This window comes from Hyperolius riggenbachi, chromosome 3 (assembly GCF_040937935.1).
Source record: "Hyperolius riggenbachi isolate aHypRig1 chromosome 3, aHypRig1.pri, whole genome shotgun sequence".
NCBI classification, from domain to species: Eukaryota; Metazoa; Chordata; class Amphibia; order Anura; family Hyperoliidae; genus Hyperolius; species Hyperolius riggenbachi.
This window is the reverse complement of record NC_090648.1, coordinates 216,792,869-216,816,258: the sequence shown is the minus strand read 5'-3', so window position 1 is coordinate 216,816,258 and position 23,390 is coordinate 216,792,869. Positions and strand designations below refer to the sequence as shown.

Below are 23,390 nucleotides of genomic sequence, written 5' to 3'. Positions count from 1 at the left end.
TGGTATTTTCTTCTTACAGGGCAATCTCGTGCAAATATGATTCCATACAAGCAGCCTAGGCAGACTCGTGGTGGAAGCCCTCAACAAGAAGAACTTCAACCCACCCCTCCACCTCTTCCAAAGAAGAATGTGACACCACGTCAAGCCACCCCAGACAGGTCACCTGGTACAGTGCTGAACCTAGCCAATCCCACTTATGACACAGAACGCAGCTGGGAAGTTAGTGGAATTGAGTCAGGTGATTCTGCGGAACGTTCCAAAGCTCAAGGAGGTAAAATTGCAGAGCTACAGGCTGAGGCCCTGCGACGTTTCTTTGCCAGATGTGAGGATATCTTCATGGCAGGACAAAGAGAACCAGTCAGTTTTGGATTGGAGAGTTGGCCTGATTTTCGTCTTGCAAACGCCACACCTTGTTGCCAGGCTGGAGATGCTGTGTATTACCGGGCATCATATGCTCGGGATCCTGGGAATCTCTATGCTGTGAAGGTATGCCATTTTACAGATATTTAACACAATTACACATGACTTTAGTATGTTGTAGTTTTGTATACTGAATTTCAACTCTGCTTGGTCCATCTGTATGTTCTTACTACAGAGTGCATGGAAGTAAAAAGGCTTGTACATACCTGCAAATTTTGTTGACTGAAATTGTCATTCATGATTTCTCCAGGAGCCTTCCTAGTGTGTGTACAGCATCCAGAGACAGGTCCTTAAGGCATGCTGGAAAACTTTCCCCAAATACATTTTTTACTACAGATCCTGCTTTTCCTCCCCTCCATTTTCCATAGGACAAAACAGGCTGCTTGGCAGAGAGTGGAACAGAGTGATTGCACAAGGCATCAAGATTGTAGACATAGGGCTTGATTCACTAACCGGCTCTAAGTGTTAGCGCTGGAGTAAAAAAGAGTTTTCCGGCGCTAAGCCGATTAGTGTGCCTTATCTGAGGTTAGTGTGCCTTATCTGAGTTAGTGTGCCTTATCTGAACTTAGTGCCCCTTAAGTAGCTTTGTGCACACTAAATAGCTTTGTGCACACTAAAAGATGTACAAAGCTACATCACACACTGCAGATAAGGCACACTAACTCAGATAAGGCACACTAACCTCAGATAAGGTTAGCGCTGTAGTTTGTGCCCACTAAGTGATAAGGCATACTAACCGGCTTAGCCCCGGTTAGTGAACCAAGCCCTTAGTGGTTAATTATCTAGTGCTGAGCTGGTAAAGGTATGATTCTGCCTAGCCTGTATTTGACTTCCCAGTCGGTTGTATACAAACGAATGCACTGATTAGTGAGAAATGGTACTGAGGCAAGCGGCGTATTATTGACTTTGAAGTGAACCAGAGTGGAATGAAAAAGTTTGATACTTACCCAAGAAGAAGGAAGCCTCTGATTCAGCAGGGGCTTCCCACATCCTCCTCGAGACCATCGCCTCTGATTGGAACCCTTCATGTGTGAGTATGCCTTTCCCTGTGCATTAGCATGGGATCACTTGTGAAGTGGATGCGCTTACTGCGCTGGCACGGCCATACTCCTGGTACTGCGCGTATGGCTGTGGTCATACATGGTGACGAGCGCACCCATGAGAACATATCTGACAATATGTTCAAATATGTTCAAAGGGTCTGCACATGGCAACAGCAGTGCGAGAAGGACACGGGAATCCTCTGGACTATACAGAGGCTTCTCTCTACCTAGGTTAGTATCTTACTTCTTTATCTGCTCATAGTGAGTTTCCTTTTCCCAGTGCCCCTAGTAGTGAGTATCCCCTTCCCAGTGCCCCTAGTAGTGCGCTTCCTCTTCCCAGTGCTCCTAGTAGTAAGTTTCCGCTTCCCAGTGTCCCTAGTAGTAAGTTTCCTCTTCCCAGTGCTCCTAGTAGTGAGTTTCCGCTTCCCAGTGCCCCTAGTAGTAAGTTTCCTCTTCCCAGTGCCCCTTGTAGCAAGGGTCCTCTACCCAGTGCCCCTAGTAGTGAGTCTCCTTTTCCCAGTGCCCCTAGTAGTGAGTTTCCTCTTCCCAGTGCCCCTAGTAGTGCATTTCCTCTTCCCAGTGCTCCTAGTAGTAAGTTTCCACTTCCCAGTGTCCCTAGTAGTAAGTTTCCTCTTCCCAGTGCTCATTGTAGCAAGTGTCATCTGCCCAGTGCCCCTAGTAGTGAGTTTAACCTTCCCAGTGCCCCTAGTATTGAGTTTCCCCTTCCCAGTACCCCTATTAGTGAGTTTCACCTTCCCAGTGCCCCTAGTATTGAGTTTCCCCTTCCCAGTGCCCCTATTAGTGAGTTTCCCCTTTCCAGTGCCCCTAGTAGTGCATTTCCTCTTCCCATTGCTCCTAGTAGTAAGTTTCCGCTTCCCAGTGTCCCTAGTAGTAAGTTTCCTCTTCCCAGTGCTCATTGTAGCAAGTGTCCTCTTCCCAGTGCCCCTAGTAGTGAGTTTAACCTTCCCAGTGCCCCTAGTATTGAGTTTCCCCTTCCCAGTGCCCCTATTAGTGAGTTTCACCTTCCCAGTGCCCATGTTAGTTAGTTTTCTCTTCCTAGTGGCCCTGGTAGTTAGTTATCTCTTCCCAGTGCCCCTGGTAGTGAGTTTAGTCTTCCCAGTGCCCCTGGTAGTGAGTTTACTCTTCCAAGTGCCCCTGCTAGTGAGTTTCCTCTTCCCAGTGCCCCTGGTAGCGAGTTTCCTCTTCCCAGTGCTCCTTGTAGTGAGTTTGGTTTTCCCAGAGCCCCTAGTATTGGGTTTGGTTTTTCCAGAGCCCCTAGTAGTGAGTTTCCTCTTCCCAGAGCCCATAGTAGTGAGTTTTCTCTTCCCTGTGCCCCTAGTACTGAGTTACGTTTTCCCAGTGCCCCTAGTAGCGAGTTTCCTCTTCCCAGTGCCCCTAGTAGTGAGTTTCCTCTTCCCAGAGCCCCTAGTGGTGAGTTTTCCCTTCTCAGTGCCCCTGGTAGTGAGTTTCCTTTTCCCAGTGTGCCTAGTAGCGAGTTTCCTCTTCCCAGTGCCCCTAGTAGCAAGTTTCCTCTTCCCAGAGTCCCTAGTAGTGGGTTTCCTCTTTCCAGTGCCCCTAGTAGTGAGTTTCCCCTTCTCAGTGCCCCTGGTTGTGAGTTTCTTCTTCCCAGAGCCCCTGGTAGTGAGTTTGCTTTTCCCAGAGCCACTAGGCATGAGATTCGTCTTCTCAGTGCCCCTAGAAGTGCGTTTCCTCTTCCCAGTGCCCCTAGTAGTGGTGTTCCTCTTTCCCATGCCCCTAGTAGTGAGTTTCCCATTCCCAGTGCCCCTAGTAGTGAGTTTCCTCTTCCCAGTGCTTTTCCCAGAGCCCTTAGTAGTGAGTGTACTCTCCCCAGTGCCCCTAGTAGTGAGTTTCCCCTTCCCAGTGCCCCTAGTAGTGATTTCCCTCTTCCCAGTGCCCCTAGTAGTGTGTTACCTTATGCCAGTGCCACTAGTAGTGAGTTTCCCCTTCCCAGTGCCACTCTTAGTGAGTTTCCTCTTCCCAGTGCCCCTATTAGTAAGTTTTTTCTTCCAGTGTACCTGGTAGTGAGTTTTCTCTTCCCAGTGCCCCTAGTAGTGATTTTCCTCTTGCCAGTGCCCCTGGTAGTGAGTTTTCTTTTCCCAGTGCCCCTAGTAGTAAGTTTCACCTTCACAGTGCCCCTAGTAGTGAGTTTCCTCTTCCCAGTGCTTTTCACAGAGCCCCTAGTAGTGAGTGTACTCTTCTCAGTGCCCCATAGTAGTGAGATTTTTCCCTTCCCAGTGCCCCTAATAGTGAGTTTCCTCTTCCCAGTGCCCCTAGTAGTGTGTTACCTTATCCCAGTGCCTCTAGTAGTGAGTTTCCCCTTCTCAGTGCCCCTGTTAGTGAGTTTCCTTTTCCTAGTGGCCCTAGTAGTGAGTTTTCTCTTCCCAGTGCCACTCTTAGTGAGTTTCCTCTTCCCAGTGCTCCTATTAGTGAGTTTGTTTTCCCAGTGCCCCTGGTAGTGAGTTTTCTCTTCCCAGTGCTTCTAGTAGTGATTTTCCTCTTGCCAGTGCCCATAGTAGTGAGTTTCCTTTTACCAATGCCCCTGGTAGTGTGTTTTTCTCTTCCCAGTGCTCCTAGTAGTGAGTTTCCTCTTCCCAGTGCTCCTAGTAGTGAATTTCCTCTCCCCAGTGCCCCTAGTAGCGAGTTTCCCCTTCCCAGTCCCCCTGGTAGTGAGTTTCCTCTTCCCAGTGCCCCGGTAGTGAGTTTCCCCTTCCCAGTGCCCGTAGTGGTGAGTTTCCTCTTCCCCGTGCCCCTAGTATTGAGTTTGCTTTTGTTAGAGCCTGTGCTAGTGAGTTTCCTCTTCCCAGTGCCCCTGGTAGTGTGTTTTTCTCTTCCCAGTGCTCCTAGTATTGAGTTTCCTCTTCCCAGAGCACCTAGTAGTGATTTTCCTCTTTTCAGTGCCCCTAGTAGTGAGTTTCCTCTTCGCAGTGCCTCTTGTAGTGAGATTCCTCTTCTCAGTGCCCCTAGTAGTGAGTTTGCTTTTCTTAGACCCCTAGTAGTTATTTTCCCCTTCCTAGTGGCCCTAGTAGTGAGTTTCCTCTTCCCTGTGCCCCTAGTAGCGAGTTTCCTTTTTACCAGTGCCCCTAGTGATGAGTTTCCCCTCCCAGTGCTTTTAGTAGTGAGTTAACCCTTCCAAGTGCCTCTAGTAGTGTGTTTCCTCTTCTCAGTGCCCCTGGTAGTAAATTTCCTCTTCCCAGTACCCCTAGTAGTGAGTTTCCTCTTCCCAGTGCCCCTGGTAGGGAGTTTCCTCTTCCCAGTGCCCCTGGTAGTGAGTTTCGTCTTCCCAGTACCCCTAGTAGTGAGTTTCCTCTTCCCAGTGCCCCTGGGACGGAGTTTCCTCTTCCCAGTGCCCCTGGTAGTGAGTTTCGTCTTCCCAGTGCCCCTGGGACGGAGTTTCCTCTTCCCAGTGCCCCTGGTAGTGAGTTTCTTCTTCCCAGTGCCCCTGGTAGGGAGTTTTGTCTTCCCAGTGCCTCTAGTAGTAAGTTTCCTCTTCCCAGTACCCCTAGTAGTGAATTTCCTCTTCCCAGTACCCCTAGTAGTGAATTTCCTCTTCCCAGTACCCCTAGTAGTGAGTTTGCTTTTTCCAATGCCCCTAGAAGTGATTTTCCTCTTCCCAGTGCCCTGTGTAGTGAGTTTCCCCATCCCAGTGCCCGTAGTAGTGATTACAAATTATAAATTATTATACAAAGTCAATTGAATTAGCAATTTGTTATTAAGTATTGGCGTAATTGTGAAAATTTTTGTGTAACTTCGCGTAATCATAATTAGCTGATTAGCTCCCAGTGCTTTTAGTAGTGAGTTTCCCCTCCCAAGTACCCCTAGTAGTGAGTTTCCTCTTCCCAGTGCCCCTGGGACGGAGTTTCCTCTTCCCAGTGCCCCTGGTAGTGAGTTTCGTCTTCCCAGTGCCCCTGGGACGGAGTTTCCTCTTCCCAGTGCCCCTGGTAGTGAGTTTCTTCTTCCCAGTGCCCCTGGTAGGGAGTTTTGTCTTCCCAGTGCCTCTAGTAGTAAGTTTCCTCTTCCCAGTACCCCTAGTAGTGAATTTCCTCTTCCCAGTACCCCTAGTAGTGAATTTTCTCTTCCCAGTACCCCTAGTAGTGAGTTTGCTTTTTCCAGTGCCCCTAGAAGTGATTTTCCTCTTCCCAGTGCCCTGTGTAGTGAGTTTCCCCATCCCAGTGCCCGTAGTAGTGATTACAAATTATAAATTATTATACAAAGTCAATTGAATTAGCAATTTGTTATTAAGTATTGGCGTAATTGTGAAAATTTTTGTGTAACTTCGCGTAATCATAATTAGCTGATTAGCTCCCAGTGCTTTTAGTAGTGAGTTTCCCCTCCCAAGTGCCTCTAGTAGTGCGTTTCCTCTTCTCAGTGCCCCTGGTAGTAAATTTCCTCTTCCCAGTACCCCTAGTTGTGAGTTTCCTCTTCCCAGTGCCCCGGGTAGGGAGTTTCCTCTTCCCAGTGCCCCTGGTAGGGAGTTTTCTCTTCCCAGTGCCCCTGGTAGTGAGTTTCCTCTTCTCAGTGCCCCTGGTAGGGAGTTTCCTCTTCCCAGTGCCCCTGGTAGGGAGTTTTCTCTTCCCAGTGCCCCTGGTAGTGAGTTTCGTCTTCCCGGTGCCTCTGGTAGTAAGTTTTCTCTTCCCAGTACTCCTAGTAGTGAATTTCCTCTTCCCAGTACCCCTAGTTGTGAGCTTGCTTTTCCTAGTGCCCCTAGAAGTGATTTTCCTCTTCCCAGTGCCCTGTGTAGTAAGTTTCCTCTTCCCAGTGCCCGTAGTAGTGATTACAAATTAGAAATTATTATAAGTCAATTGAATTAGCAATTTGTTATTTTGTATAGGCGTAATTGTGAACATTTTTGTGTAACTTAGCGTAATCATAATTAGCTGATTACGATCATCACTACTTGAAGGTAATTTGTTTTATGATTAAAGTGTACATGAGACAGGAAATGAAAACAAATTATACATACCTGGGGCTTCCTCTAGCCCGCTTCAGGCTGATCGCTCTCTTGCCATCCTCCTGCGCTGCCTGGATCCTCTACTATTTGGCCTGGATATTCCTTCAGTCAGGGCCAGTCTGAGCATGTGTAGTCCAGCTGCGCGCTCTCCACATCGCTCTCCCGTCACAGGGAGCATTCTGTGCCTGCACATTAGTACTGCTCTTGTGCAGAATTCTCCTGGCGCGTGACGGGGCGGGTGGCCAGGCCCCGTATTCACAATACGCCCTGGGTAGACTAATTACGAAGCCGAATAGTGAAGGATCCAGGTGGCACAGGGGGACAGTGAGGGATCGATCACCTGAAGAGGGCTGGAGGACCCCCAGGTGTGTATGATTTTTTTTCTATCCTTCCGTCTCAGGTTTCCTTAAATGAGACAAAGGAAATCTGACCAAAATTTGCAATGCAAACAGCAAGTTGACTTCATATAATAGATGATCTTCTTATTGGTGGTGGCTGGATAGTGTACTGGTTAAGGGCTCTGACACAGGAGACCTGGGTTCCAACCTTGGCTCTTCCTGTACAGTAAACTAGCAGTAGGAGACCTTGGTCAAGACTCCCAACACTACTACTGCCTATAGAGCGCGTCCTTGTGGCTGCGGCTCTGGCGCTTTGAGTCCGCCAGCAGAAAAGCGCAATATAAATGTTCTGTGTCTTGTCTTATTTCACACTTCCTATTCATTGCCCAGACATGTGCTTAGATGCGTTATTTGGTCTGAGCCATGCTTATGTGCTTTGAGTCCTACGGGAGAAAAGCGCTTTACAAATGTTATTTGTTGTTATTTGTCCATAAATGACACATTCCAAATAGAGATGGTCAATGAGATGCTAATAATTTTCCTCTTCCCAGTGCCCTGTGTAGTGAGTTTCCCCATCCCAGTGCCCGTAGTAGTGATTACAAATTATAAATTATTATACAAAGTCAATTGAATTAGCAATTTGTTATTAAGTATTGGCGTAATTGTGAAAATTTTTGTGTAACTTCGCGTAATCATAATTAGCTGATTAGCTCCCAGTGCTTTTAGTAGTGAGTTTCCCCTCCCAAGTGCCTCTAGTAGTGCGTTTCCTCTTCTCAGTGCCCCTGGTAGTAAATTTCCTCTTCCCAGTACCCCTAGTTGTGAGTTTCCTCTTCCCAGTGCCCCGGGTAGGGAGTTTCCTCTTCCCAGTGCCCCTGGTAGGGAGTTTTCTCTTCCCAGTGCCCCTGGTAGTGAGTTTCCTCTTCTCAGTGCCCCTGGTAGGGAGTTTCCTCTTCCCAGTGCCCCTGGTAGGGAGTTTTCTCTTCCCAGTGCCCCTGGTAGTGAGTTTCGTCTTCCCGGTGCCTCTGGTAGTAAGTTTTCTCTTCCCAGTACTCCTAGTAGTGAATTTCCTCTTCCCAGTACCCCTAGTTGTGAGCTTGCTTTTCCTAGTGCCCCTAGAAGTGATTTTCCTCTTCCCAGTGCCCTGTGTAGTAAGTTTCCTCTTCCCAGTGCCCGTAGTAGTGATTACAAATTAGAAATTATTATAAGTCAATTGAATTAGCAATTTGTTATTTTGTATAGGCGTAATTGTGAACATTTTTGTGTAACTTAGCGTAATCATAATTAGCTGATTACGATCATCACTACTTGAAGGTAATTTGTTTTATGATTAAAGTGTACATGAGACAGGAAATGAAAACAAATTATACATACCTGGGGCTTCCTCTAGCCCGCTTCAGGCTGATCGCTCTCTTGCCATCCTCCTGCGCTGCCTGGATCCTCTACTATTTGGCCTGGATATTCCTTCAGTCAGGGCCAGTCTGAGCATGTGTAGTCCAGCTGCGCGCTCTCCACATCGCTCTCCCGTCACAGGGAGCATTCTGTGCCTGCACATTAGTACTGCTCTTGTGCAGAATTCTCCTGGCGCGTGACGGGGCGGGTGGCCAGGCCCCGTATTCACAATACGCCCTGGGTAGACTAATTACGAAGCCGAATAGTGAAGGATCCAGGTGGCACAGGGGGACAGTGAGGGATCGATCACCTGAAGAGGGCTGGAGGACCCCCAGGTGTGTATGATTTTTTTTCTATCCTTCCGTCTCAGGTTTCCTTAAATGAGACAAAGGAAATCTGACCAAAATTTGCAATGCAAACAGCAAGTTGACTTCATATAATAGATGATCTTCTTATTGGTGGTGGCTGGATAGTGTACTGGTTAAGGGCTCTGACACAGGAGACCTGGGTTCCAACCTTGGCTCTTCCTGTACAGTAAACTAGCAGTAGGAGACCTTGGTCAAGACTCCCAACACTACTACTGCCTATAGAGCGCGTCCTTGTGGCTGCGGCTCTGGCGCTTTGAGTCCGCCAGCAGAAAAGCGCAATATAAATGTTCTGTGTCTTGTCTTATTTCACACTTCCTATTCATTGCCCAGACATGTGCTTAGATGCGTTATTTGGTCTGAGCCATGCTTATGTGCTTTGAGTCCTACGGGAGAAAAGCGCTTTACAAATGTTATTTGTTGTTATTTGTCCATAAATGACACATTCCAAATAGAGATGGTCAATGAGATGCTAATAATTGGGGGTTGATCCAAGTTTTATGCTACTTTTATGTAAATGTATGCAGCTTGCAACTAGACCAATGAAAATCATTAGCTGCTGCATTTGATTAGTCTAATTCCAAGCTGTATACATTTACATAAAGTTATCATAAGATTTGCAACAACCTAAAATTATTAGGATCTCAAAAAGTGTTTTCAGCTCCTCTTACAATTTTTTTTGTGATTCATTATTCAATCACAAATTTTCCTTACAGCAGAGTCTGTTGTTAGATTTGGTAAAAAGCCCAAGTAAGCTATAGGTTGAACAAGACAAAATCTAATGGCAATCGAGTTGATAAGTGAATTTAAACAGTATATGAAGGCAAAGTGGTAGACAGAATACCTATTTTATGAGCTAAACATTTTTCCCAAATTTCACAAAAGCACTTAAGCACTTTCTTTTGGATTCAGCTGCTAGACAGATCAGTGTGGGATGTGTCACCCAAGGTAGGAAGAACAGTACATGGCAGACTGCATTTTCCAGCATCCCTGGATTATGTAAATTAGGGGTCTCAAACTCGCGGCCCGCGGGCCATTTGCGGCCCTCGATACAATATTTTGTGACCCTCGCCAGCAAAAGCTTCCTTATAGTTTGCTTCAGTGCTCCCAAGTAATCCGCCGCATCCCCGCCGCTAAACGAGGGCTGCAGAGCCCCCAAATCGCCCGGGGGGCAATCCACCGGCATTTCCTGGAAGGGGCAGAGCTTTAAGTTCTGCCCCTCCTGACGTCAATCGCCACACGGATCGCCGCCGCTCCCCGCCCCTCTCTGTGAAGGAAGAGTGAGAGGGGCGGGCAGAGGCGGTGATGCGCCGCGATTGTGAAATTCCTTATGCGGCCCAGCCTCATCCTGACTTTGCCTCCTGCAGCCCCCAGGTAACCTGAGTTTGAGACCCCTGATGTAAATCATGTGTCCACTACATGAAGATGCAGACTTGTAGTTCACAGAATAAAGGGAAAACATAACCTGCTCACAAGAAACTAATCAGGCTGCAGAAGTCTTAAAGACGACCTGTACTGTAAATAACGTAATGCATAAAATGCCTTATTTTTACAATATTACTTTGTAAATTATTTAGTCAGTGTTTGCCCATTGTAAAATCCTCCCTCGCCCTGATTTATCACAGGTGGTGAGATCTTTAGTGCTGTCAGGCGCACCTCTAATATTTGTTAACTCTGGCCCCGTTTCCACTATCGCGAATCCACATGCGTCTTGCGTATGCGGATTCGCATAGACAATATAAGTGAATGGGCCTGTTTCCACTTATGCGTCTGCGGGAGCGTTTTATTGTGCGGAGAAAATCTGCACGGAACACCCTGCAGAATTTGCATGCTTGTGGAATGCAGGCAAATCGCACACAATGTATTTAATAGGGAAATCGCATGCGTTTTCCCCATGCATTTTTTGCCAATGTAAATTCACACAGGCAGTGACATGGTTAAAATTGCATATACCCTCACCGATGCAAATTCCCGACAAAAAACGGATGGGGAATCGCAACCGCAATCCAGGCGATTCCGCACCGCAATAGTGGAAACGAGCCATCTGTGTTCCAAAGCCAGTAGAAAATATACCTGGTCTCTCAGAACCTTGGAAGGAGTATTATGCATAGCTAAACAGATTAGCCGGTGAAATCAGTGAAAGTGCAAGTATACATACCAATATACAGAAATATTTACATATAGGAAGTGTTTCTGATGCTGCAACCAGGATAATTAACCATTTACAGCCCGCTCGTATTATGAACGAGAGGAATTTTCCCCTTTCAGCGCTCCTCCCCAATAACTTTATCACTACTTATCACAAAGAAATGATCTATACCTTGTTTTTTTCCGCCACCAATTAGGCTTTCTTTGGGTGGTACATTATGTTAAGAATTATTTTATTCTAAATGCATTTTAACGGGAATAATTAAGAAAAAAATGGAAAAAAATAATTTCTCAGTTTTCGGCCATTATAGTTTTAAAATACCACATGCTACCGTAATTAAAACCCACACATTTTATTTGCCCATTTGTCCTGGTTATTGCAATGTTAAAATTATATCTTTAGTATAATGTATGGTGAGAATATTTTATTTGGAAATAAAGTTACAGTTTTTCAGTTGTACATCCATTGCTAATTTTTAGCCCATAAATGTATAATAATATTGCCCTCTTGACATACAGGTCCTTCTCAAAAAATTAGCATATTGTGAAAAGTTCATTATTTTCTGTAATGTACTGATAAACATTAGACTTTCATATATTTTAGATTCATTACACACAACTGAAGAAGTTCAAGCCTTTTATTGTTTTAATATTGATGATTTTGGCATACAGCTCATGAAAACTCAAAATTCCTATCTCAAAAAATTAGCATATTTCATCCAACCAATAAAAGAAAAGTGTTTTTAAAACAAAAAAAGTAAACCTTCAAATAATTATGTTCAGTTATGCACTCAATACTTGGTTGGGAATCATTTTGCAGAAATGACTGCTTCAATGCGGCGTGGCATGGAGGCAATCAGCCTGTGGCACTGCTCAGGAGTTATGGAGGCCCAGGATGCTTCGATAGCGGCCTTAAGCTCATCCAGAGTGTTGGGTCTTGCGTCTCTCAACGTTCTCTTCATAATATCCCACAGATTCTCTATGGGGTTCAGGTCAGGAGAGTTGGCAGGCCAATTGAGCACAGTAATACCATGGTCAGTAAACCATTTACCAGTGGTTTTGGCACTGTGAGCAGGTGCCAGGTCGTGCTGAAAAATGAAATCTTCATCTCCATAAATCTTTTCAGCAGATGGAAGCATGAAGTGCTCCAAAATCTCCTGATAGCTAGCTGCATTGACCCTGCCCTTGATAAAACACAGTGGACCAACACTAGCAGCTGACATGGCACCCCAGACCATCACTGACTGTGGGTACTTGACACTGGACTTCAGGCATTTTGGCATTTCCCTCTCCCCAGTCTTTCTCCAGATTCTGGCACCTTGATTTTCGAATGACATACAAAAGTTGCTTTCATCCGAAAAAAGTACTTTGGACCACTGAGCAACAGTCCAGTGCTGCTTCTCTGTATTCCAGGTCAGGCGATTCTGCCGTTGTTTCTGGTTCAAAAGTGGCTTGACCTGGGGAATGCTGCACCTGTAGCCCATTTCCTGCACACACCTGTACACGTGGGCTCTGGATGTTTCTACTCCAGACTCAGTCCACTGCTTCCGCAGGTCCCCCAAGATCTGGAATTGGTCCTTCTCCACAATCTTCCTCAGGGTCCGGCGGTCACCTATTCTCGTTGTGCAGCGTTTTCTGCCACACTTTTTCCTTCCCACAGACTTCCCACTGAGGTGCCTTGATACAGCACTCTGGGAACAGCCTATTCGTTCAGAAATTTCTTTCTGTGTCTTACCCTCTTGCTTGAGGGTGTCAATGATGACCTTCTGGACAGCAGTCAGGTCGGCAGTCTTACCCATGATTGCAGTTTGGAGTAATGAACCAGGCTGGGAGTTTTTAAAAGCCTCAGGAATCTTTTGCAGGTGTTTAGAGTTAATTAGTTGATTCAGATGATTAGGTTAATAGCTCGTTTAGAGAACCTTTTCATGATATGCTAGTTTTTTGAGATAGGAATTTTGGGTTTTCATGAGCTGTATGCCAAAATCATCAATATTAAAACAATAAAAGGCTTGAACTACTTCAGTTGTGTGTTATGAATCTAAAATATATGAAAGTCTAATGTTTATCAGTACATTACAGAAAATAATGAACTTTATTACAATATGCTAATTTTTTGAAAAGGACCTGTACATATTTTTATTCCCTAAAGTCTGTAGATGTAATTTTACTATTTGTCTCTCAGGGTATAAAAGACAGCGCTCCACACAAATCTTTGGTCTTATATAAGTGGAAACACTCACCAGATCCTATTGACCACTGTGAGACTGGTCAAAAACGCATTCAGCGATGTCCTAATCGATCACTGCAATCCTTCCCGATTGGTCAGTTTGCTCCGCCTGTCCTTCTTCCTTGATGCCAGCGTTGTGTCAATGCAAGTTTACCTGTCACGCTGTCCCTCCAGTGTCCTTACCACGTGAATACTGGCAAATAGCACATGTCTGATGTCATTTGGGCTGGGGTTGCTGTGAAAATTAGCCTCTAGTTTGTGTTTTCCCTCCAGGCCGAAAGGTTCCAGTCCACCCAGGACAGCAATAAAAGCAGCGCTCCTTCCCTTTCAGCTTTCAGTCACTGACTGAAAGCTGAAAGGGAAGGAGCGCTGCTTTTATTGCTGTCCTGGGTGGACTGGAACCTTTCGGCCTGGAGGGAAAACACAAACTAGAGGCTAATTTTCACATCAGCCCCAGCCCAAATGACATCAGACATGTGCTATTTGCCAGTATTCACGTGGTAAGGACACTGGAGGGACAGCGTGACAGGTAAACTTGCATTGACACAACGCTGGCATCAAGGAAGAAGGACAGGCGGAGCAAACTGACCAATCGGGAAGGATTGCAGTGATCGATTAGGACATCGCTGAATGCGTTTTTGACCAGTCTCACAGTGGTCAATAGGATCTGGTGAGTGTTTCCACTTATATAAGACCAAAGATTTGTGTGGAGCGCTGTCTTTTATACCCTGAGAGTTCAAGATTAAGGTGAAGCTGACACCAATAAGAAGCGCATACCCATAGGAGGAGTGTGTTTTGAACAGACTTTCTACATTATTTGAAACAATTTATGCGAATAGGACATCTATTAAGTGAACTCTGCATATGTTCTATACACTGGCCTCTTTCTGAGCAAGTGTACTGTGCGGACTTGATTGTATTGCATCGTATTGTTGAAAATTTATCTGCATTTTCTATTTGTTGAACATTTACCTGTTGCGCTTATTCTATACCATTTAATTTTACTATTTGGCCACAAGATGTCCCCGCTGAACAAAATACTATGTAGCGTACAAGTACGATACATAGGAAACAATGCGTTGCTACATTGGTACTAGGAAAGTGACGCAGGTTTCAATGGAAGCCTGCATCACGGGTGGGCTGCAGAAAGATTAATGAATGGGAACAAAGTTCCCATTTATAAATCTAACAATCGGGCGGTGGAAATCGTCGGCGGGAGGAAGTGCGGTGGCTTTATTAAAGAATAAACACTGTTTTTGAACAAAAACAGTTATTATTCTTGGCGAACATGTTCGGATTGGCACAGGGGACTTTTGTCCCATGCAGCCAATCCCCACTGCTACTAGCAACATCGCGATCGCGGGCATTTGCACGCACGATCACATGCAAACACCCCCAAACTGCAGGGACGTGACTATTGCGTCCCTGTGGCTCTAGCAGCTGCCTCTGCGGACATGAAGCTCACGTCCGTGCGGCATAAATGGTTAATGTGAAAATGGGTATCCTGCATAATTTACTACATTTTACTTTATGTCACTACAATGCCTCTTTTTAAAGAGAAAAAAACAGTGTTCTATTCAGAACCAAATACCATATATGTCATTAAAACTTAACATTTATTTCATTTTCTTAAAATATAAACCAAAAAATGACCATATATGGGCCTAAGTATGGCTGAGGTACTTGGTCTGGGATCGATATGAGTGCAATATATATTAACTAGAATGCACGTTTCATCTTCATATTAATGTGAAATGATAACCAACTAAAGGACAGATATATATTTAAATATGCACACAGAAGTTCCCTACATGTTTCACCCGGAAATATCTTCATCGGTGGAAAAATAATAAATGCTTTACATAAATGAAAATCCCCTACCCACCAAAACATTATTAACAGATCACAGCATGATCTATAGCAGCAGCCCTTATCAGAGATCAGAGCCAACTGAGCTAGTGAGATGCTCCTGATAGTATGGATCTACCAGTGTGCACCTCACCTTCAAACTCCACCCCATCATGCTAGACCATACAGTCTGCTGTCTCCATACACAGAGCCTAGTTACACTTGTGCTGTAGGTACGTAACTAGCAGCTGGAATAACTTTTCCTGCCACATATTCAGTATCTTAAATGGCTCCACCTCATTCACTTTTGATCTGTACTTATACATATGCTTCAATCAGTCTATACAAAAATAGTCAAGGCACCCAAATCCTAAATACCCCGTGGCCACTCAGTCCCCACATCCTGACCGCCCCTTACTCAACCCCCTTGTCATTTCTTGAATGAACTATATGCTTACACGTAAAAACAAAACAGAGGACACCAAGAGCCCAATAGTGCAATATTGTCTGGTAAGCTCAATATATAATGTAATGTCAAAGGTTCTTATACTCACAAAGGTGGGTTACCATCAGGTAACCACTTGACAGGCAGGTGGGGAGTATTAGTACCTGACCCCACTCAGGTATAAAAGTCGCTCTCTGTAGATAGGAAAATGGGAAAGAACCCCTCCACCAGGGGTGGACTTAATCGTGCTGTAATATGTACGAACAGAGGCGCCAAGCAGAGTAAAACAATGTTCTAAAAATGATAAAAAAAGGGAAGTGACACAGAGGCGCTCACGCGCTTTATGGACCTGAACCAGTTTTATATGCTCCTGTACTGCCTGATGAAGCGGGACTGTTGACCGCGAAACGCGTTGCGATTTTATGGAGCTGTGAATAAATTGTATATTTTTTATGATTATATGTCCACTACCAGAGGGAAGTAAGTCCACCTCGACTTCCCTCTTTTTATCATTTTTAGAACATTGTTTTACTCTGCTTGGCGCCTCTGTTCGTACATATTATATGCTTACAAGCAAGGCTATGCCCCCTGATGGGATGGGTTACAGCCCATGGAGAATGATCAACCAGGATCATAGGACTGGTGAGCGATCGGGTGTAACACAGCAATGGGTGACTTCTGATGTATGTGTGCAGTGCACTGCGGTGGTGAGTGGATTTTACAATTGTGCTGTGCTGTTTAGTCTGGTGTTTACTCGTAGGGGGAGGTCAGTATGTGGGGCTAACAGCCGTCTCATAAGGGGCATGGTGTTATTTTTCCCCTGACTAAGCCCTTTCCGGATGAAACATGTAGGGACCTTGTGGATGCATAATGTAAAAATATATCTGTGCAGCATCTTAAGCTAGTTATCGGATCGCATTAAAAAATATTTTTCTATTACTGCTTGTGAGACTGTTACCATTAGGTGAAGAGGAGATAACAAAATACATTCTAAATAATATATATTGTACTTATCTCGATCCCAGACCAAGTGGCCGTGTCATTCAAGTGGCTCTGGCACATATAAGGTAGAGCAGCCATTTTTTGTTTATATTTTAAGAAACTGATATAAATGTAAAGTTTTAATGACCTATAGTGCAATTGGTTCTGAAGGAAACATTGTTTTTTTTTATCCATGTCCCCTGGTCCTCGATTTGTCTTTATACCTTTTTTAAGTTTACATAGATAGGAAATTTATGTGGACGGCTGCATACAACATATACTGCATATAATCAAAATGATTGCTTTGAGAATCTGCCTTGTTGAGTAAGGCTTTAACCATTAAAAGGAATCTGAGGTGAGAGACATATGGAGGCTGCTATATTTATTTCCTTTTAAACAATACCAGTTGCCTGGCAGTCCTGCTGATCTCTTTGGCTGCAGTAGTGTCTAAATCCATGCATAAGAGATTAGAACAGAAAAGGAAGTGTAAAAGGATTCGTCCTGTGTACTAGCAGGGTCCATGTAACTTTCACACTATGGCATTGCATTAAAGAGAAACTAAACTGAGAAGGATATGGATTTTTCCTTTTAAAATAATACCAGTTGCCTGACTCTCCTGCTGATCCTGTGTCTCCAATACTTTTAGCCGCAGCCCCTTAACATGCATTCAGATCAGGTGTTCTGACTGACGTCAGACTGGATTAGCTGCATGCTTGTTTCAAGAGTGCAATTCAGCCACTACAGCAGCCAAAGAGATCAGCAGGACTGCCAAGCAACTGGTATTGTTTAATCCCGACGCAAAGCAAACAGTGTGTTATCGCACGATCCGTGCCTACTGCAGAGATTATGCAGTACTGCAAGTTTATGGTGACACAACAAGTGAAAATGACGGGTACTACGTGGCGCACATGAGCGGACCGACAGTAATACCGGTGACGTACTTCCTGCCCAGGAGGGAATACATCACTGAGCGGGGGAAGGCCTATGCACATTACCCTGTCGGCGCTGTCTGCTGCAGAGTAATGTTAAAGGGGCTTTGGTGCGGTGTTTCTCCTGCGAAAGCCTCTTCTGCCGCGGGAGAATTGCACTGCACAAGTGTGAAACTGGCCTCAAGATCTTTAATCCGCACCACTTCCAACAAAAACACGTTGTTTATTGGAAAAAAAATTAAAAATTTAACATGGAATCACACACCTGAAACAAGCATGTACTTAATCTTGTCAGATTTGTGACAGAACTATCTGATTTGCATGCTTGTTTTGGGGTCTATGGCTAAAAGTATTAGAGACAGAGGATCAGCAGGACAGCCAGGCAATGTGCATTATGTAAAAGGAAATAAATATGGCAGCCTTCATATGTCTCTCATGTCACATTCCCTTTAAAGGGAAGGTCCAAGCAAAATAAAAAAAATGAGTTTCACTTACCTGGGGCTTCTACCAGCCCCATGCAGCCATCCTGTGCCCTCGTAGTCACTCACTGCTGCCCCAGTCCCCCGCTGGCAGCTTGCCGACCTCAGAGGTGGGCGGGACGCATTGCGTACATTTTTACGCATTCACGCTAGTGCAGGAACATTAACACATACATTTTTACGCGTTACTGGTTCAATGCGTACATTTATATGCATTGAACCAGTAACGCGTAAAAATGTATGTGTTAATGTTCCTGTACTAGCAGGAATGCGTAAAAATGTACGCAATGCGGCCCGCCGACCTCTGAGGTCGGCAAGCTGCCAGCGAGGGACTGGAGCAGCAGTGAGTGACTACGAGGGCACAGGATGGCTGCATGGGGCTGGTAGAAGCCCCAGGTAAGTGAAACTCATTTTTTTATTTTGCTTGGACCTTCCCTTTAACCACCCTGGCGTTCTGATTAAATCGCCAGGGTGGCTGCGGGAGGGTTTTTTTTAAATAAAAAAAAAACTATTTCATGCAGCCAACTGAAAGTTGGCTGCATGAAAGCCCACTAGAGGGCGCTCCGGAGGCGATCTTCCGATCGCCTCCGGCGCCCATAATAAACAAGGAAGGCCGCAATGAGCGGCCTTCCTTGTTTTGCTTATATCGTCGCCATAGCGACGAGCGGAGTGACGTCATCGACGTCAGCCGACGTCGTGACGTCAGCCGCCTCCGATCCAGCCCTTAGCGCTGGCCGGAACTTTTTGTTCCGGCTACGCTGGGCTCAGGCGGCTAGGGGGGCCCTCTTTCGCCGCTGCTCGCGGCGAATCGCCGCAGAGCGGCGGCGATCAGGCAGCACACGCGGCTGGCAAAGTGCCGGCTGCGTGTGCTGCTTTTTATTTCATCAAAATCGGCCCAGCAGGGCCTGAGCGGCAGCCGCTGGCGGTGTTGGACGAGCTGAGCTCGTCCAGACCGCTCAGCTGGTTAAGGAACAAAATGATTCAAAACCCATATCACCCATGTCATATGACCAAACTAAATTAGCCGTTAGATACAGGTGAATGAAAACAACCAAGCTTGGCTGTAGCCTGCCCTGCTTAAACCATACTTCATACATGAAAGCTGCTACTTCTCATTCATTTGGTTACAAATTTTAGCTATGTTAATAGTTTTTAGATCTGAACTGAAGCACTCCCTATGGTCCAAGAATACCATATGCTCTAAAAGTGGAAAAATAACATACTGAATATGACTGGAACTAAATTTCTTGAGGCAACAAATCTAACTGGAGCATGATTGGGGTCTGAAGCTAGGCCTTCAGTTTTTCCACCTGAAGATTTGTTTATGTTTTTGGAACAAATACTTATGTGAATGGGGGAGTTCAGATGTGAAACACATATATTGTAATTAACCCACACAGGTCAAATCTGTAATCTAATCAATGAAAAGTATCTTGCTTTAATGCGATATATAGGGACAGTCAAATAGAGGATAATAGTTCTGAGCAGAAATGGATTAAAATGAAAAGGGTGCCCTAGGCAAGATAGCAGTTTTTACCCACTGCGGATGATCACCTGGCTTTCTTAGTAAGATTTTATGGGGGCTAGCATCCACCAGACCCCTAGACTCTTTCCAGGCCCTAGGCAATTGCCTAGGATTGCCTTGTGGGATGATCCAGCTCTGGTTCTGAGTTGCTGCTAATTTTATGTATGCAAATGTATGTATCTTGGAAGTAGACCAGTCCATCTGCTGCATTAGAGCAGTCATTTTCCAAGCTTCAGTCACCTATGTACAACAACTCAGATTTGTTCCCTACATGAGCATATTTTTCTAGAACTAGAAGGCAGTGGAAAAATCCAAAGATTTAGCAGTACCCTACCCCCCCCCCCCCCCCCCCCTCCCCAGTGAACCTCAATACTAGTGTCTGAATTAAGAAGCTATGTAAAGGGTATACTAACTTTTTCAGCAGTGATGCAACAAGAATCGTATCAAAGCAAAAGTGATTGAACAATATTATTTCTGCTAACCAGTTTTCCAGAATTAAGTGAGTAGTTATTTTTCCATGTGGGTAATACAGGTGTGGAATAGCTTTGTTTCCGAATAAATTGTGTTACAATATAAATCCCGTGTTCTGCAATTACCCTAGGTCCCCTTTGTATTACATTACATTTTGTTTAAAGGTCAGAAACCATTCAGGCTGAAATATGCAACAACAGGGTAATTCAAGATGAGGAATATATGCATTTTTTACATCCCCTGTATTGTTTATAGCCAGTTACTACTAATGCCATTCTGAACTTCATGCATTTATTTATATTCCTAGATCTGCCGCAGCAAGTCGAAGGAGGCCCAGAGGGAATATTACCATTGTCTGACTGTACGGCAAGGCCTCACGGAACACTTTAACATCCAGCAGGATTGTGGGCATTTTCTAGCTGAAGTACCTGCTCGCTTACTACCCTGGGAAGATCCTAATGTATCAGAAGAGGAGGAGGAGGATGAAGAATGCAATGGAGAAACTGCAGACACAACCACAGAAAGAAAGGAAGCTCCAGGCAAGATCCAGAAGCAAACCTCATCCTCTAATCAAGGGTCATTGGGTAAACGACGAAGTCGAGTGGTGGTGATTACACGAGAACCTCCTAGACAGACACTTGCAGACTTTGTACGGGAGGGAGAGATTCAGCACCGCAGGGATCCAGAGATGTATGAACGACAAGTGTGTTTACTGCTGCTTCAGTTGTGTGGGGCACTGGAGCATTTGAAGGCGCAAGGAATAACACACTGTGATCTCCGGCTAGACAACCTTCTGCTTGCTAGCTGCCGCCCTGGTAATATAAAGTGTAGTTGTAGTCGTAGGTCTGCTGCAGAGGAGCAGAGTGAGCATGCCAAGGACAAATGTCCATCCGAACAAAAAGCATTTCCAACATGTGCTGGCCGGCTGCTTCTCACCAATTTCAGTCAGGCTAAGCTGAAGAGTCAAACTGTTTGGCGGCCGCAAGGCTTGGGGGACCCAACACGGATGGCTCCAGAGATTGTGGGAGCCGCACAGTATAGAAGAAGTGATGAGTTCCAGACTGGGATCCTCATTTATGAACTGTTGCACTTGCCCAATCCTTTCTTAGAAGGAGGATTGAAGGAACGAGAGTATGGACCTTGTGACCTTCCAACTGTGCCACGTCGCTCTCCATACTCACGTGGTCTAGGAAGGCTTGCAGGACTTCTGTTGCAGCACAGTCCTTCAGATCGGTTACAGGTAGGGCAAGCTAAAGCAGCACTGCGTTGCTTAATTTGGGGGCCCCGGGAGGATGTGCTGCAAGGACCAGGATCTTTGCATAACTGGCTGGAAGTGAAGAGGACATTACTCCTGATAAGGCTGGCTGAGCGAGCTCTGGAAACAGAAGGTGGGGTGACCTTAGAGGACTGGCTGTGCTGTCAGTACCTGGCATTTGGCACAGCCCAGGGACTGGCACAGACTCTACGGCTACTGGAACAAAACTGAGGGACATCATGGCCAAAATCTTTTTTCCACATGGTCTGTGTGCAATAGCTGGGAATTTTTTTAGAAAGGCTCCATTTAAGAAGCTTGAAAGTCCAGTGTTAATTTCTCTCTCTTCTTGCACAGTCAGATGGATAGCATCACCAGGAAGGCATAGACATACAGTATGCATTCTCACTCTGAGCTCTGCTTCAACTGCAGAATTTATTACAGAGCAGTCTTGACATAGTCACTCTTATAATAAGCATAGGTAATATACATTAGCCTTTTATGCCACTACATAATACCCAACTAATCTTCCTTTAATCAGTATTATCATGTCACTTAATTGTTTAATTTGTGCTCACATAAAAAGTTTAATAATCTGTTTCCACCCAAAACTGTGTCATGGGAGCAGAGATTATATATTACTACAGTGTTTTATGTAACTTTCCCTCTTCTCTTCTTTATGTAGAACAGCTTTACAACTCTGCTTTGCTTTGCAAGTGGACTGCTGTTATTATATATACAAACAGCACTATGAATTGCTATGTGCTGCTACAGCTTCTGTTCAGTGTGCTGCTCGGCAACAGTCAAACGCACAAATGACTTTCATGTAATTTATTTGTAATGATTTGCACTCAGAGTAAGCTGTGATTGCCTATATATTTATTTTGCTGTCTACTGTCTTCTATAAATGCTATTACCACTGCTACTAAACAATATACCTGTCACAAAAAAACCTATTTGTAGTTGTGCTACGTAAGCCATCTCATATTTACTGACCTGCTTGAAAGCCGACATGAAAACACACACATTCTGCAATAATAAATGACCCTTTGCCGGTGATATACTGTAAACGTCGCTAGGTCCACTGTCTCACTCACTAAACAAGAAAACGAATGTACACAATAGAGGCTTAAACTCTGGCGCACCAGCCACTTCCTGTGCTGGAGGAAACTGCTGACACATCACACATATGCATGCAATCTGCCAGGCTGTGCAAGAAGAGAACTCCAGAAATAGTATTACTATGAATTGTTTTATTCTGAATGCTTTTAATACCATAAATCCATATTTATATTTATATACAGCTACACATGCAGTATACACAAAGAACCACACCCATAGTGTTACAATGAAATATATCTCTATATACACAAAATCAAGACAGAAGTGTCCTTGACGCTTCAGATTCGTAATGTGATGGGTAGTGGGTGACTGTTCTGTCCTTTAGCTTTCAATTCAACAAGGCATTTAGAAGCTGGGTTAGTGAACCTCTAAGTGCCTGACTGCATAAGGGAGAATTCCACTGCTCAGTACATCCTCTGTTGTAGGAGGTATGGGAGCATGTGCACTTATCCATTACAGCTGTCCCATGCTCCTACCCCTCCTCGCTTTCATTTTTGTTGTGGTACTTTACCCATCTTAATTGCTGATGTTCCTACTATTACGGTGTTAATAAAACTGTTTTATGCCACTGCTAGTGTTTTGTTTATGCTTACAAACAGGATCATTTATGGTTGATAAGCACTCTTCTAGAGCTCTACTTCATCTGTTTATTCCTCTTACTGCACTCTTTGTGGCCAGCACTGCAACTATACTTGCTCATTTCTTAGTAGCTATAAAGCATTTAAAGAGAACCAGAGGTGGGTTTGAAGAATATTATCTGCATACAGAGGCTGGATCTGCCTATACAGCCCAGCCTCTGTTGCTATCCCAAACCCCCCTAAGGTCCCCCTGCACTCTGCAATCCCTCCATAAATCACAGCCACGCTGCTGACAAACAGCTTGTCAGAGCTGGCTGTGTTTATCTCTATAGTGTCAGTCTGCTGCTCTCCCCGCCTCCTGCAGAACTCCGGTCCCCGCCTGCATCCCTTCCCTCCCTGCTGATTGGAGGGAAGGGACGGGGGCAGGGACCAGAGCTATGCAGGAGGCGGGGGAGCAGCTGAGACTGACACTACAGATGTAAACACAGCCTCACAGCATGGCTGTGATTTATGAGGGATTGCAGAGTGCAGAGGGACCTTAGGGGGGTTTGGGATAGCAACAGAGGCTGAGCTGTATAGGCAGATCCAGCCTCTGTATGCAGATAACATTCTTCAAACACACCTCGGGTTCTCTTTAATGCTTCACCCACCCTCTGCATTGTGTATCTCTCTGTCTGCGAGCCATGCATATATACCCTCTTTCCCTGAAAATAAGACCTACCCTGAAAATAAGCCCTAGCTGGAATTTTGTGCATGCTTGAAATATGAGCCCTACCCCGAAAATAAGCCCTAGCGGAAGTTAAAGAGGAGGAAGAGGCAGTCAGTAAGTGGCCCATGAAATGAGTGGCCACCGCTTAGGAA

The 23,390-nt window shown here is 45.1% G+C and overlaps 1 protein-coding gene across 2 annotated transcripts in view; it reads left to right on the top strand.

The window, feature by feature from the left end:
• PEAK1 (pseudopodium enriched atypical kinase 1) overlaps window positions 1–22,519 on the top strand; it is a 44,453-nt gene extending 21,934 nt beyond the window's left edge. For both annotated transcript variants that reach the window (XM_068275728.1, XM_068275729.1), the window contains exons 4-5: window positions 20–486; window positions 19,885–22,519. In XM_068275728.1, the coding sequence (XP_068131829.1) occupies window positions 20–486; window positions 19,885–21,063 (1,646 nt within the window). In that variant the 3' untranslated portion in view covers window positions 21,064–22,519. The remainder of the gene's footprint in view (window positions 1–19; window positions 487–19,884) is intronic.
• The last annotated feature ends 871 nt before the right edge of the window (window positions 22,520–23,390 follow it).